The following is a 17,237-nucleotide window of genomic DNA, read 5'->3' as shown; positions in this document are numbered from 1 at the left end:
TTTTCAGCTTCTTGAGACTGAATATTTTCATTTGGAAAGCTCGCTGGTTTTGGTGAACCTGAAGACTCAAAGGGAATTTTCCCTTTGTAAATTCAACTAGAATTGCATTTATTTGTGCCCAGCTCTGATGTTTCAGTTTGGGCTGATGCATTGCTTTATGTGAAATTTTTCATAGGAGTTGTTGCAAGGAATGTGCCAAATGCTAGAAGTTACATCACTTTAAGGACTTTATTAGCCTCATTATAATGGGGTCTCCTCGTCACTGTCAATTTGTGAATTTTTCTTTCTTCGACAAAAAAAACAGAAATCCCTGATCCACATGGGATGATCACCTGAACAGTTTAGACACTCTGATGGAGATGTAAATGTCTCATCTGCCTCTAATTCACATCTACCACATACAGCTTCACCATCTTTTGTGCATGCATCCAGGACAGCAATACTCAATCTTCCAATCATTTGGTTATTAACCATACAGCCAACTTCAAGATCAGCCAGTGCTGAGTTCTGTGTGCCCAAGTGCATCTATTTATAACCTGAAATCCTAAAACCATTTGATTCAAAGACACACTGTGGAGAAAAAGGCTCGAGCACTATCAGAGACAATACAGTCTTCATAATCGCATCAGTCACAGATAAATCTTTCGCATCCAAGATAAATATGTCGCAAGTACCTAGTCAACAAAATTCACAGTGCTTGAAAATTAGGAGCTTAATTATTAGAAAGGATGATAAAGGTTGGAAAGACGGGCAGCAAAGATTCAGAACAAAAATTCCTCTAAGACTGTAGATGTGAAATAAGTTGTTTCCATGAAACATTGAGATGGAAACTGTCATCTGGTTTGAGCAAGTTGTCTGAAAATTGGATTTCTGCAGCTTCCTCAATTACAGCATCCCGATAGGATGAGACTGTGGCTAGTACCTTGACCTTCCTGTACTCTCTGGAATGGCCAGTGGACATACAACATTCAAGTCACCACAGATTTGATGGGCTGCAGAAGGTGTGTGTGTGTGTGCAGTTGTTGTTCAATGCACCATTATTGTTCATTGTGTATGGTTTGTCCCACTCATCTTTTACCACACTGACAAGCAACTTCATAGATAGCCACCAGGTCATAGAAGAGCTGCTATCTTGGCTAGTGGGTCGAAGATTACATCTAACTTACGATTCATGATCTGGGCAATTTTTGAATAAACATTTTCCACATGTGGAAGAAAGGCTATAGACTTTAAATGTCTTTTGTTTTCCTCTCCCTTTGGATGGATTGTTGTTTTTGCTTGCAGAGCTCACTTAATCTGATGTATTCAGAGAGAATGGGTACATAAATCTTCCAACTTTTGCAGGATGAACTTTTGCAGGATGAACTAGGATCAGAATACCAGGTCACCAATTTTTTTAAACCTAGTGCTGGTCTGGAGCAGGTGACAGAGGATTTAGGATCACTTTGCAAAGATTTCACTAAGGAAGACACCGTGGTTATAGTGGGTGGGGCAGGTAACAGTATTGACAGAGTGTGACCTGGCGAAGATTGCATCAGCATCGAAGCATACTAGTGTTGAGTTTGTATCTGTTCTTGGGCGCCATGACTGACCTCATTTGAACTCTTCTGTCAAGAGAGTTAATTTGGAGCTGGAACGGCTGCTCATGTCGGGTGCGGGGTCACACATTGGTGTGGTTCATGTTGATTCTCTCAGTAGGTGGGATTATACTAGGCATGGCCTTCACCTCAACAGGAAGGGGAAGGGTAAATTGGCTGGGGAAATAGCAGGAAAGTTAAAGGGGGGAGGCACTGTCATGAGTGATAAAATACCAGTGGTCATAGGACTCAGAAAAGACCCTTTTTTAGGGTAGGGAGGACAGAAAGAAAGCAAATTTTAAGAGAGGTTAGAACTGAGACAAACCTTCAGTTTGAGAAAGAAATCAAAAAACGTAATTCCAGCTTATTACATCAGCATAAACAGCCATTGGTTAAGAATTTTCAACTGTCAGCAGATATTTTAACTCTACCCAATTTTAACTCAGTCAATGTGAAATGTCAGCTATCTTTATTGCATCAAAATATTTGAGGACTGAGAAATAAAATTAATGAATTAACTATCTGCATAGATGAATCAGAGTCTTCAAACTCAGCTGACATAATCTGCCTCTCTGAACATCATGTAACCACTGGTACAGAACTTTTAAGTGTTACAGGGTTTAGGTTAGCATCTCACTTTTGTAGATCAGAAATGGAGAAAGGAGGAGTTGCCACATTCATCAGGAACTGTCATAAATTTAAGAACATAGACATTCATAAATTTCGCCTAGAACAGCATATGAAAGCATGTGCAACAGAATTAGAATTTCACAAAAAATCCTTCATAATATTAAGTGTATATCGAGCACCTGCAGGTAACTTTAATCTGTTTGTAAACCACCTTGAAGCTGTACTGGCCCATTTAACAACCGAAAACAAAGAAATAGTGGTTGCTGGTGATTTCAATGTAGATTTCCTTAAAGACTCTCCCAATAAGAACTTATTTGAGTTAGTAACACTATCATTCAACTTAATTCCCACTGTAAAGTTCCCCACTAGGATAGCCACTTGCTCACAAACAGCCATTGATGATATCTTTATAGAAAAGTCCAATGAACAAAATTATATTACAAAACCAATAGTCAATGGCCTCTCAGACCATGACATGCAGTTCCTTCTGTTAAATGTTAATACTGAACAGGATATAAAATCTGTTAAATCTGAGCTCAAGAGGGTAATCAGTAAGCCAAAAATTGATTGTTATAGGACACTCCTCAGAGACATTCACTGCACTGATGTTTACAGTGCTCATGGCATGAATTAAAAATATAACACTTTTGCTAATAAAGTGCTTACCTTATTCGAACACTGCTTTCCCCCAAAACTTACCTAGGTTAGAGCAAAGTCTACAAAGAAGCCATGGATTACTCGAGGAATAGGGGTATCTTGTAAAACAAAAAGAAAACTGTATCTGTCAATCCGAAACATTTCCAATGTTGATGCTATAGCACATTATAAGAAATACTGCAAAATATTAAAGACTGTAATAGGGATGTCAAAGCAAATATATTACAAGGAAAAGATAGTCTTATCAGATAACAAAATAAAGACAATATGGGATATAGTGAAGGAGGAGACCGGTAGAACCAGACATGAAGAGGAACAAATAGCATTAAGAGTAAATGATACATTGGTGACAGATGTGTATAGTGTTGCAGAACTTTTTAACAAACATTTTATAACTGTTACTGAAAAGATGGGGCTGTCAGGTTCGGTAGATGCTGCTATGGATTACCTTAGACCAGACATTTCAAGTAACTTCCATAATATGAATTTGACCCTCACTACCCCAACAGAAATAATGTCCATCATAAAATCTTTAAAATCAAAAACATCTAGTGGGTATGATGAAATATCAACAAAGCTAATTAAAGAATGTGATTCTGAGCTAAGTAACATATTAAGCTATCTGTGTAACCAGTCGTTTATCAGTGGAATATTTCCTGAGTGGCTGAAATATGCTGAAGTTAAGCCACTGTTTAAGAAGGGAGATAAAGAAATAGCATCAAATTTCCGACCAATTTCCCTGTTGCCAGCATTCTCAAAAATTTTCGAAAAAGTAATGTACAGTCGTCTTTATAACCATCTTATCTCAAATAACATACTGTCAAAGTCACAGTTTGGATTTCTAAAAGGTTCTGATATTGAGAAGGCTATCTACACTTACAGTGAAAATGTGCTTAATTCATTAGACAAAAAATTGCAGGCAACTGGTATATTTTGTGATCTGTCAAAGGCATTTGACTGTGTAAATCACAATATCCATTTAAGTAAACTAGAATATTATAGTGTAACGGGAAATGCTGCAAAATGGTTCAAATCTTATATCTCTGGCAGGAAACAAAGGGTGTTATTAGGAAAGAGACATGTATCAAGCTATCAGGCATCATCCAACTGGGAACTAATTACATGTGGGGTCCCACAAGGTTCCATTTTGGGGCCCTTACCTTTTCTTGTGTATATCAATGGCCTTTCATCAGTAACATTACCAGATGCCAAGTTTGTTTTGTTTGCCAATGATACAAACATTGAAATAAATAGCAAATCAAGTGTAGTCTTAGAAAGATCAGCCAATAAAATATTTGTGGACATTAATCACTGGTTCTTAGCCAATTCTTTGTCACTAAACTTTGAAAAAACACACTACATGCAGTTCAGAACTTGTAAGGGGTGTCCCAAGAGCATATGTCCAACATATGATGACAATAAGATAGAAGAAGTGGACAATGTTAAATTCTTGGGATTACAGCTTGATAACAAAATCAACTGGGAGGAGCACACCACAGAACTGCTGAAGCGTCTTAACAAATCTCTGTTTGCAATGCGAATTTTGTCAGACATAGGGGATGTTGTTGTTGTTGTTGTTGTTGTTGTTGTTGTTGTGGTCTTCAGTCCTGAGACTGGTTTGATGCAGCTCTCCATGCTACTCTATCCTGTGCAAGCCTTTTCATCTCCCAGTACCTACTGCAACCTACATCCTTCTGAATCTGCTTAGTGTATTCATCTCTTGGTCTCCCTCTACGATTTTTACCCTCCACGCTGCCCTCCAATACTAAATTGGTGATCCCTTGATGCCTCAGAACATGTCCTACCAACCGATCCCTTCTTCTGGTCAAGTTGTGCCACAAACTTCTCTTCTCCCCAATCCTATTCAATACTTCCTCATTAGTTATGTGGTCTACCCATCTAATCTTCAGCATTCTTCTGTAGCACCACATTTTGAAAGCTTCTATTCTCTTCTTGTCCAAACTATTTATCGTCCATGTTTCACATCCATACATGGCTACACTCCATACAAATACTTTCAGAAATGACTTCCTGACACTTAAATCTATACTCGATGTTAACAAATTTCTCTTCTTCAGAAACACTTTCCTTGCCATTGCCAGTCTACATTTTATATCCTCTCTACTTCGACCATCATCAGTTATTTTGCTCCCCAAATAGCAAAACTCCTTTACTACTTTAAGTGTCTCATTTCCTAATCTAATTCCCTCAGCATCACCCGACTTAATTCGACTACATTCCATTATCCTCGTTTTGCTTTTGTTGATGTTCATCTTATATCCTCCTTTCAAGACACTGTCCATTCCATTCAACTGCTCTTCCAAGTCCTTTGCTGTCTCTGACAGAATTACAATGTCATCAGCGAACCTCAAAGTTTTTATTTCTTCTCCATGGATTTTAATACCTACTCCGAATTTTTCTTTTGTCACCTTTACTGCTTGCTCAATATACAGATTGAATAACATTGGGGTGAGACTACAACCCTGTCTTACTCCCTTCCGAACCACAGCTTCCCTTTCATGTCCCTCGACTCTTATAACTGCCATCTGGTTTCTGTACAAATTGTAAATAGCCTGCTGCTCCCTGTATTTTGCCCCTGCCACCTTTAGAGTTTGAAAGAGAGTATTCCAGTCAACATTGTCAAAAGCTTTCTCTAAGTCTACAAATGCTAGAAATGTAGGTTTGCCTTTCCTTAATCTTTCTTCTAAGATAAGTCGTAAGGTCAGTATTGCCTCACGTGTTCCAGTGTTTCTACGGAATCCAAACTGATCTTCCCCGAGGTCGGCTTCTACTAGTTTTTCCATTCGTCTGTAAAGAATTCGTGTTAGTATCTTGCAGCTGTGGCTTATTAAACTGATTGTTCGGTAATTTTCACATCTGTCAACACCTGATTTCTTTGGGATTGGAATTATTATATTCTTCTTGAAGTATGAGGGTATTTCGCCTGTTTCATACATCTTGCTCACCAGATGGTAGAGTTTTGTCAGGACTGGCTCTCCCAAGGCCGTCAGTAGTTCCAATGGAATGTTGTCTACTCCCGGGGCCTTGTTTCGACTCATGTCTTTCAGAGCTCTGTCAAACTCTTCACGCAGTATCATATCTCCCATTTCATCTTCATCTACATCCTCTTCCATTTCCATAATATTGTCCTCAAGTACATCGCCCTTGTATAGACCCTCTATATACTCCTTCCAACTTTCTGCTTTCTGTTCTTTGCTTAGAACTGGGTTTCCATCTGAGCTCTTGATATTCATACAAGTCGTTCTCTTATCTCCAAAGGTCTCTTTAATTTTCCTGTAGGCAATATCTATCTTACCCCTAGTGAGATAGGCCTCTACATCCTTACATTTGTCCGCTAGCCATCCCTGCTTAGCCATTTTGCACTTCCTGTCGATCTCATTTTTGAGACGTTTGTATTCCTTTTTGCCTGCTTCATTTACTGCATTTTTATATTTTCTCCTTTCATCAATTAAATTCAATATTTCTTCTGTTACCCAAGGATTTCTACTAGCCCTCGTCTTTTTACCTACTAGGTCCTCTGCTCCCTTCACTACTTCATTCCTCAAAGCTACCCATTCTTCTTCTACTGTATTTCTTTCCCCCAGTCCTGTCAATTGTTCCCTTATGCTCTCTCTGAAACTCTGTACAACCTCTGGTTCTTTCAGTTTATCCAGGTCCCATCTCCTTAAATTCCCACCTTTTTGCAGTTTCTTCAGTTTTAATCTACAGGTCATAACCAATAGATTGTGGTCAGAGTCCACATCTGCCCCTGGAAATGTCTTACAATTTAAAACCTGGTTCCTAAATCTCTGTCTTACCATTATATAATCTATCTGATATAGGGGATATAAAAATGAAAAAGCTGGAATACTATGCTTACTTTCATTCCATAATGTCATATGGGATTATTTTTTGGGGTAATTCATCAAGCCAAGCTAAAGTTTTCCGGGCACAAAAATGTGCAGTAAGAGTTATATGTGGTGTGAACTCAAGAACATCCTGCAGAAGCCTGTTTAGGGAACTAGGGATACTAACTACTGCTTCCCAATATATTTATTCCTTAATGAAATTTGTCATTAAAAATATATCACTTTTTCAAACCAACAGCTCAATTCATGGAATCAATACTACAAATAAGAATAATCTTCACAAGGATTTAAACTCACTTAGTCTTGTACAAAAAGGTGTGCATTATTCAGGAACACACATTTTCAATAACTTGCCAGCAGCCATAAAAAGCTTAACAACCGATGAAATTCAGTTTAAGAGAATCCTAAAGGATTTATTGGTGGCCAACTCCTTCTACTCCATTGATGAATTTCTTAGTAAAACCAACTGATTTGTATATAAGTACAACATAACTTCTGCACAATTTCAGTGCAGTAATGTGTTCATTGTAAATAAGTATTACAGTAGTTGTATTACATGTTTATTACCTTATAAATAAATAAAAAAACTTTTTTATTTTAAATTCAGTGCATTAGTATTTGTAAAATGACTCTTAGTGTTCATTAAAAAATGATGATCATTCCACTTGGGACCTGTGGAATGGTACATTAGCTTACTTGTTTTAGTTGTAAATAACTGTCAGGTATTGTTGTTTTTCTGACATGGTCCACATCCTGGAGGACCTCCTCACTACAGATCAATTGGAATGAAAGTAAATCTAATCTAATCTAATCAACAGGTGTACCAGCTTGCTGTGTATGCTATCAGTGTCACACACAAAGCTATACTTTTGCAACTTCCTGGCAAATTAAAACTGTGTGCCAGACTGTAGTCTGAAACCAGAACATGTTCCTTTTGCAGGCAAATGCTTTACTGACTGAGTTAGTCAGGCACAATGTTCAACATGCCCTCACAGCTTTACTTCTGACAGTACCTCTCAACTACCTCCACTACAGAGGCTCAAATCTCTTTCTTTTGGAAGCTAACTGAGTCATCTGATCACAGCTCATAGGCTCAAAGGCTCAATCCACCAGTACCTTAGTCAAATTCATTGTGGCTCTCCAACGTACACTATGTGATCAAAAGTATCCGGATACCTGGCTGAAAATGACTTAGAAGTTTGTGCATCCTCCATCGGTAATGCTGGAATTCAATAGGATTCAGGTCAGGATTTTGTGAGGGCCAGTCCATTACAGGGATGTTATTATCATGTAAGCACACCATTACAGGCCATGTATTATGAACAGGCATTTGATCATGTTGAAAGATGCAATTGCCGTACCCGAATTGCTCTTCAACAGTGGGAAGCAAGAAGGTGCTTAAAACATCAATGTAGGCCTGTGCTGTGATAGTGGCATGCAAAACAACAAGGGGTGCAAGCCCCTCTATGATAAAAACATGACCACACCATAATACCACTGCCTCCAAATATTAATGTTGGCACTACACATGCTGGCAGATGATGTTCGCCGGGCATTTGCCATACCAACACCCTGCCATCAGATCGCCACATTGTGTACCACGGTTTGTCACTTCACACAATGTTTTCTCTCTGTTCAATCATCCAATGTTTACGCTCCTTACACAAAGTTAGGTGTCGTTTGGCATTTATTAGCGTGATGTGTGGCTTATGAACAGCCGCTCGACCACGAAATCAAAGTTTACTCACCTCCCACCTAACTGTCATAGTACTTGCAATAGATCCTGATGCAGTTTGGAATTCCTGTGTGATGGATAGATGTCTGCCTATTACACATTATGACCCTCTCCAACTGTCGGCTGTCTCTGTCAATCAATGTACGTTTTTGTGCTGTATGTGTCCCTTCACGTTTCCACTTCGCTATCACATTGGAAACAGTGGACCTAGGGATGTTTAGGAGTGTGGAAATCTCGCATACAGATGTGTGACAATTACCTGACCGTGTTTGAAGTCCATTCTGCTCTCTCACAATGTCTAATGACTACTGAGGAAACTGATATGGAATACCTGGCAGTAGGTGGCAGCAAAATGCACCTAATATGAAAATGTATGTTTTTAGGGGTGTCTGGATACTTTTGAGAACATAGTGTACCTTGCAGGCCTACTCGTCAGAGCGGCCTACAGTACTTTCTTTGTAAGTCAAAGAGGCCTGGTCCAGAACTAACTTTTAATCTACAAGTCATGTTCAATCAGGCATGTGCCCAGTTGCAGGTTGATCTATTTAAAAAAAACTTTGGAAACTGTGAAACTTTTGTTCACAATTTTTTTCTGAGATGCTTGCCCTGCAACTTAAATTTAATAGCTCTTACACACTCGAGAAAAGTTGATAAGAGGGGCTGGAAGGAAGATCAATTTAAGGTGTGTCTTTGGGAGGTCAATGACAGAACACTACATATAGATGATGGAAGTTTCAGTTATTACTAATGTCTGGCACACAGACTGAACAGCGAATGGACAGATAAAAAAAATACTCACCAAGCAGAAGAATACATATATAAAAGTATTTAAATTTGCAAGCTTTTGGAGCCAGTGGCTGCCTCTTCTGGCAGAAGGGTCGAAGAGAAAGGTAGGAGAGTGAAGGAAAAGGACAGGTGAGGTTAGGAAAAAGGCGAGTTCAGGGAAGTTGCCCAGAACCCTGGGTCAGAGGAGACTTTTAGGCAGGCTGAGAAGGACAGAGTCTTTGCTTCTCACCGCACCTTGTCCAAAATCTAAAAATTGCTGCTGGCTTATAAAATACTGTATTAACCATTTATTAAAATAATGTATAATGTAGCACTGGTAAGTCTACTCACCGGTAAGCCATGAAGTGCCTTCAACCCAACCATCTGGTGTGTTAACAAGTGCTTCACTGCTGATATAAATGTAATCACCAATGCGGAGCTCAAGTTCATCAGATTCACGTGGCATATGTGGATACAGAACTTTGTGAACCTATTAGAATGATAAGGCTTTACTTCCAAGAAACTGGTTACAGAAGACAATCGAATTTTGGGGAGAAACAAATAAGGCTGCTTCTCTTATATTGTTTGCTCAATAAGTAGTAACTTAAATTTCGAAAAGCCACAAATATCTACATAGAGTTCAGAAGCACAGGACACAGAAAAGTAATCTGCCTTTTCCTACTTCAGTCTTAATGTTTTTACTTCTGATATTTTTTTCCCTTATGACAAGCAACATGTGATTCATAAAACCCGAGATTCAATTCATTAATCATATTGGAAACCTTTATAATGAAATGTAAACACAAGAAAGTTTTGAAGTAATATCACTTTAGCCTTACGCATCACCACTTTAGATGGAAATCACCTATAGTTTAAATTACTTTTGCCAATATATCTTCAAACAGAACATAAATTTGTTATGATAAACCAAAAGGTTACAAGGAGGATAAAATTTAACGAATATGAACTGCTGACCATAAGAAATGCCTTATACCACAAAAGCTACACACACTGCATTTGCCAGAACCCATCACAATATTAACCATTAAGCAGGCGTGCCATTTTTTGTAACACAAGCAGGCACCCAGCGTACTTTGTTCACATGTAAAGAATAGCTGTCTTCATGTTAACAAGGTATCACTGTTCAATAAAACATAATAAAGTAAAGTTATATTATCACTCTGCTGCTGCATACAAGTGTTATCCTGCAGTAAAGACACGCTTCAAGCATTAAGCAGCACAGCTGCATCAGATCGCTGCTGCTTTTTGGATTACTAACCATCTTGTAGATAAATGTTTATTGTAGAATTGTGCTGCTAGCTCGGAATGTGGGTCACTTCCTTGCACGATCTGTACACTTTTTATCACCTAGCTCATTGTTTTATTTTATATTACTGCTGCTCACTTGGGTGTATGACAACACAACTTATTACCGTATTAGCAGAAGAAATACTGAAGAAATAGGTGTGGGCTCACAATTGTAAAACAACAATGAAAAGGTTCAATACAATGTCATTTGTCATTGGGCACATTATACATAGGCGCACCTGCTGGAGGGTTAAGCTTCTACTAATTACATATTATTATTTGCAACTTGTTTGAATGATTAACATTCAATATCAAGTTTTCATTTGGAAATCATAATATTTACTTTCATGTGACACTAGGGAGATGAACTTGAAGGTAATATCACATAGTGTGGCGCACAAGAAACTGGCCCCGAGTACAGACTGCTCACCAAATACCCATGAACTGTTGCCTGGCATGAGCACATATGACGACAAACAGATAAATATCTAATAATTACATAATAAAGAAACAAATAAAAAACATAGTTGCAACAGCCTCAAAACAACAGATGACAATTGGCGGGTGACAAAGGGGAATCTAGTAATTGAGACTGGTTTTTTGTGCACAACTCTGTAGCAAGAGAGGAGGAAGTAGTTGAAGGCAAGTTGGAACATCTATACTACTGAGCAACTATACTGGGGCACAGAGCCTGGACTCAGTTGCTGAGGCAACAAAACTTCGATTTTTCAGTATTTCATACACACAGTGACCGAATTTTAAAAATTATGTGAAAAGTTCAACATAGTAAGACAAATTTAACAGTTACAAACTGTGTATATGTCCTGAGGCAACAACACTCACTGTGCGCAAATATCCAGACTATATTCATTCAGTGTTTGCTAATGAGAGCACTTAGCAACTTCAAACAAACTTTGAACACAATTTCAACTTTTTCTAAGCCTTTTCTCACTTATATGCTTAACTTCAAGTATTTTAACAAATTAACTCCTGTGAACAGTAATTAGAAGTCTGTTTTATACATGAGAGTTCGATTCTTTAAAGAATCATGAGTTTACTGGTATGATACAGTGGAAAAAAACTGACAAAATACTGAAAAACCTATGTCAAAACAAGGCTGATGTAGCAGATGACATTCCCTCAGAATTACTGAGTTACTTTGGGGAACCAGTGATTACAAAACTATTCCATCTGGTGTGCAAAATATCTGAGAAGTGCAAAATAGCCTCCAATTTTAAGAAGAATGTATAATTCCAGTTCCACAGACTGCAGGTGATGGCAGGTGTTAGTATCATTGAATCATCAATTTAATAAGTTGGTGTTGCAAAATACAGACACTAATTATTTGCAGCAGGACAGAAAAACTGGTAAAAGCTGACCTTGGGAAAGGTCAGTTTGGGTTCCAGAGAAATTTAGGACACCCAAGACAATACTGACCCTATGTTTTATCATGGAAGATGGATTGAAGAAAGAAAAACCTATGTTTATAGCATTCATAGATTGAGAGAAAGTTTGTGACCAAGTTGACTGGAATGCATTCTTTGAAATTCTGATTGAAGCAAGCATAAAATACAGGAGGCAAAAAGTTGTTCACAACTTGTACAGAAACCAGACTCTAGTTATAAGAGTTGAAGGGCATGAAAGGGAAACAGCAGTTGAGAAGGGACCAGACAAGGTTATAGACTAACACAATGATAACCAATCTGTACACTGAGTAAGCAGAAAATGAAACCAATGAAACATTTGGAAGAGGAATTAAAGTACAGGGAGAAGAAATAAGAGTTATGATTAGCCAATTACACTGTAATTCTATCAGAGATGACAAAGGACCTGGAAGAGCAGCTGAACAGAATGGATAGTCTTCAACTTTTGTGGTCCTGTCCTCCTCAGTTGCGCGTAATATTACGGTATATTGATAATTTTCACTTATGGACCGTCTGACAGCAACTGAATAAAACACAATTTTAGTGCCATACGCGTTTCGCCTTTATTTTCTGCAAGTCATCATCAGTGGCCTGGAATATGTACATGTGTTAGCTATTTTATTTACATTTTTGTCACTGTGCCTATAGGTTATAAACAGTTCTGGTGGTTGGTATTTCCTATTAAGTGGTAATGTTTTGAACTGTACTTACAGGTTGCGTAGACAGTTTCTTACATATTACACACCTGTTGCATTTTTGGTGTTGTTCTTCTTCCTATGAGCGCCAATTTGCTGTTTTTTCCGCATTCCACAGCACTATGCACTGAATGCTTGTTTTAATGCAATGTTTTGGTTTCTGTTGCCGACTGTCAAATGTTTTTGCCAAAGATCGAATATTACTGCCAAACTTATGAGTGTAACTATTGAAGTATCTGTGGTTTGTTCGTGTATGCATTTGTGTGTGTGTGTGTGTGTGTGTGTGTGTGTGTGTGTGTGTGTGTTATTTGGTGTCGTATTAATTTAATTTTATTTTATTGTATTTATTTATTTATTTATTTATTTATTTTTGTTTTTGTCCTGTGTGTGTGTGTGTGTGTGTGTGTGTGTGTGTTTTGGTGTGATATATATTTTTTGTGCTGTGTGTGTGTGTGTGTGTGTGTGTGTGTGTGTGTGTCTGTATTTTGGTGTTATATATATATATATATATATAATAGAGGGAAGATATATATATATATATTTTATGTTATCATTTCCTTTATTAAGTGTAGTAGGGAGCCTGTGCTGATGTGTGTTTGTTCATATATCACATGTTTGTTTTCTGCTATGGCTTTCTGGATGTGGAAGTTTTCTTGCATTTGTATAAGATGTTTGTCATGGTTGCTTATTCTCATTATTTTCATTTCTTGTTCCATGTTTGTAGGATGATGGTTGTAGTGTTTGTTTCATACTTCCAACATCTGATATGTTCTTTGTATCTTGTTTCAAATTCCTGCATGTCATGCCTATGTATACTGCATCACAACTTTGACATTCAAGTTTATATATTCCTGATTGTTGGAATTTGTCCCTCTTGGTAGCTGGCTGGCTTAGGTGTGATTGAAGGGTTTGCCCAGGCTTATATGCAATTTTGAAGCCCTGTCTCTTTAGGATGTTTGCAACTCTGTGTGTTAGTTTATGTGTGTAGGTCATGGTGTACCATCTGGTTCTTTTCTGTGTGGTGTTGTCATTGTGTGTGTTTGTTGAGTGTGTTTGTAAGTTTTCAGCTTGTGAGTTCTTTTGTATTGTGGAAATGTTGTGTTTGTTTTTTATTTTTTGATTGAGCCTGTGTACCACATGTGTGTCATACCCGTTGTTCCTAGCTATTTGTATGATCATGTTCATTTCTTGTTCATAGTTTCTCTTGCTGAGTGGGATTCTGTTTAATCTATGTAACATGTGTCTTAGTGCTGCAAGTTTCTGGCTTTGGGGGTGGTTGGGTGTGGAATGTATTATTGTGTCCGTGGCTGTTGGTTTTCTAAAGATGTTAAATGTATGTTTTCCATTTTCTTTTTTAATTGTAATGTCATGAAAATTTACTTGATTTTCTTTTTCTTTTTCAAGTGTGAATTTTATGTTCTTATGAGCTTTGTTTATTTCTGAATGGAGTTCATCTATTTTTTCACTTGGCTCGTCTACCAGACAAATAATGTCATCCACGTATCTGTACCAATATATGATTTTGAAACTTTCATTTGTGGTTATCTTATCAAATATCTGATTTTCAAGGTGACTGATGAAAATGTTTGCTAGTGTTCCTGATATTGGGGATCCCATGGGCAGTCCATCAGTTTGTAGATAATATTCTTCCTCAAACTGAAAGTAGTTTTGTTCCGTTGTCAGTCTGAGCATATCTGTTATTTCTTTTATTGCGTCTGTGGTGAGGTTGCTGTGGGATGAGAGATTTTGTTCTATGGTTTCTATTGTTTCTGTGATAGGGATGGAGGTATACATATTTTCTACATCGAATGAAATCAGTGATGCTGTGTGTGGTACCTGTATGTTCTGTATGTTTTCTATTAGGTTTCCTGTGTTTATCACTGTTCTGTTGTTTTCTACTTTATAGTGTTTTGTAACTAACTTTTGGAGGTGTTTGGCTATGCGGTATGTTGGGGCTTTCTTGAAGTTGATAACAGGTCTCATTGGCATTCCGTCTTTATGTACTTTTGGTTGACTGCGGAGTGTTGGTGCTTGTGGGTTTTTCTGTGTTAAGTAGTATTTCTGTTTGTCTGTGAGTGTGTGTTCAATGTTTTTCAGTGTTCGTTTCACATTTGCCTGGAATCGTGTAGTTGGATCTGACTTCAGTTTTTGTATTGCGTTGGTGTTTATGTATTCCTTGGTTTTTGTGATGTATTGCTCTTTATCCATGAGTACTATTACATTTCCCTTGTCCGCTCTTGTTATTAATACGTTGTTGTTTGTTAACTTTTGTTTTAACCTTTTCATAGTATATATATATCACACCAAAACACACACACACACACACACACACACACACACACACACACACAGGACAAAAACAAAAATAAATAAATACAATAAAATAAAATTAAATTAATACGACACCAAATAACACACACACACACACACACACACACACACACACACACACACACACACACACAAATGCATACACGAACAAACCACAGATACTTCAATAGTTACACTCATAAGTTTGGCAGTATTATTCGATCTTTGGCAAAAACATTTGACAGTCGGCAACAGAAACCAAAACATTGCATTAAAACAAGCATTCAGTGCATAGTGCTGTGGAATGCGGAAAAAACAGCAAATTGGCGCTCATAGGAAGAAGAACAACACCAAAAATGCAACAGGTGTGTAATATGTAAGAAACTGTCTACGCAACCTGTAAGTACAGTTCAAAACATTACCACTTAATAGGAAATACCAACCACCAGAACTGTTTATAACCTATAGGCACAGTGACAAAAATGTAAATAAAATAGCTAACACATGTACATATTCCAGGCCACTGATGATGACTTGCAGAAAATAAAGGCGAAACGCGTATGGCACTAAAATTGTGTTTTATTCAGTTGCTGTCAGACGGTCCATAAGTGAAAATTATCAATATACCGTAGAATGGATAGTGCCTCAAAAGGAAGTTATAATATGAACACCACCAAATTAAAACAAGGGTAACAAAATGCAGTCAAGTTAAATCAGGTTATGCTGAGGGAATGAGATTAGGAAATGAGACACTAAAAATAATAGAGGAGTTTTTTATTTGGGCAGGAAAATAACTGAAGATGGCCAAAGTAAATAGGACATAAAATGCAGACTGTCTACAGGAAGAAAAGATTTTCTGACAAAGAGGAATTCATACACATCTAACTCAAATTTAAGTAGTAGTAGTAGTAGTAATAGAGGGGTTCTGTGGGCGCACGACAGCAAGGTCTTCAGTGCCCGTTCAGTAACATAGTGAGACGGATGTCAAGAAAAAAAAAAAACTCAGAACATTTACATAAAATGGAACTTAAAACATGGGGAACAATCATTGAAAAATAAGTGCTCACCCACACCGAAGCGTGGGATGAAGCAGGGTGTCAGCAGTAAAACATGGACAACACAGGAAGAAAATGGCAGAGGGAGCTAAAACAATGTAGAAGATGGAAGTGGCTGGCTGACCGCAAGGAAAAAAGGGAGGAGTCAGCCACTCTGCAATATACTAAAACCTCCAGCCTAAAAGTTTAGTCCAGAGTCCAGACACATCACAAAACTTAAAAACCCTAGACACACACGTCTCATCGTTAGTTAAAACACAAGGCAGATCCCCATCAACTTGTGCTTCTGCCCTTGCATCACGGTATAAAATGCAGTCCGTTAAAATGTGCCGGACAGAGATGTGCACACCACAAGCATCACAAAACGGAGGATCCTCCCGCCGTAATAAATAGCTATGCGTCAGAGGACAGTGCCCGATCCGAAGGCGTGTGAGGGCCACCTCTTCTCGCCTGAGCAACCGGCAGGAGGAACGCCAGGGCCGAGTGGTTGACTTTACCAACCGCAGTTTATTGGCCGTCACCGCCAGCCATTCGTCCTCCCACAACTCCATGCACTTCCTGTGGAGTGCAACGATGACTGACTGCAAGGGGATAGGACACTGGACCACATCCTGCTCTCTGCAGGCCTCCTTGGCAGCCCGATCAGCCTGTTCATTGCCCCATATGCCAACATGACCAGGCACCCAGCAGAAGGATACCTCTTTACCCCCGCTGTTGGAGCAAGTACAGTTGGTCATGTATCAACTGGACCATCTCCTCAGTCGGGTATAGGTTCTGCAGTGATTGTAAGGCACTAAGAGAATCGGAGCAGAGAAGAAATCGATCGCCCCGAACACGATGCATCTGCTCCAGTGCCTTCAGGATTGCGTGGAGCTCCGCTGCGAAAACAGTATATTCAGCAGGGAGGTGAATCCGGGTAACATGATCAGGGAACACCACAGAACAGCCAAGGAAAGTCTCCTGTTTGGAGCCATCAGTATAAACGACAGTGAAACCGTGATGCACATCTAAAATGTTAAAAAACAGAGATTGGAACGTAAAATCTGGTGTGCCATCTTTCTTAAAATTAGTCAAATCTAAAATAAGTTTGGGTCTCCGGAGGAGCCAAGGTGGAGATCTGCTCCAACCGCAACGTAAAATACAAAAACCAGCCATAGACATCGCACCGAGGCAATCCTGTGCGCGAATCCCATAGGGCTGCGTCGCACATTG

At 38.5% G+C, this 17,237-nt stretch overlaps 1 protein-coding gene across 1 annotated transcript in view; it reads right to left on the bottom strand.

The window, feature by feature from the left end:
- LOC124763951 (protein UBASH3A homolog) overlaps nt 1–17,237 on the bottom strand; it is a 260,599-nt gene that overhangs the window by 145,456 nt on the left and 97,906 nt on the right. The window contains 1 exon segment of the mRNA XM_047249130.1: nt 9,585–9,723. Within this exon segment, the coding sequence (XP_047105086.1) occupies nt 9,585–9,723 (139 nt within the window).

This window comes from Schistocerca piceifrons, chromosome 1, assembly GCF_021461385.2.
Source record: "Schistocerca piceifrons isolate TAMUIC-IGC-003096 chromosome 1, iqSchPice1.1, whole genome shotgun sequence".
Lineage (NCBI taxonomy): Eukaryota > Metazoa > Arthropoda > Insecta > Orthoptera > Acrididae > Schistocerca > Schistocerca piceifrons.
The sequence above is the reverse complement of the archived record's forward strand: the minus strand, read 5'-3'. Positions and strand labels throughout refer to the sequence as shown.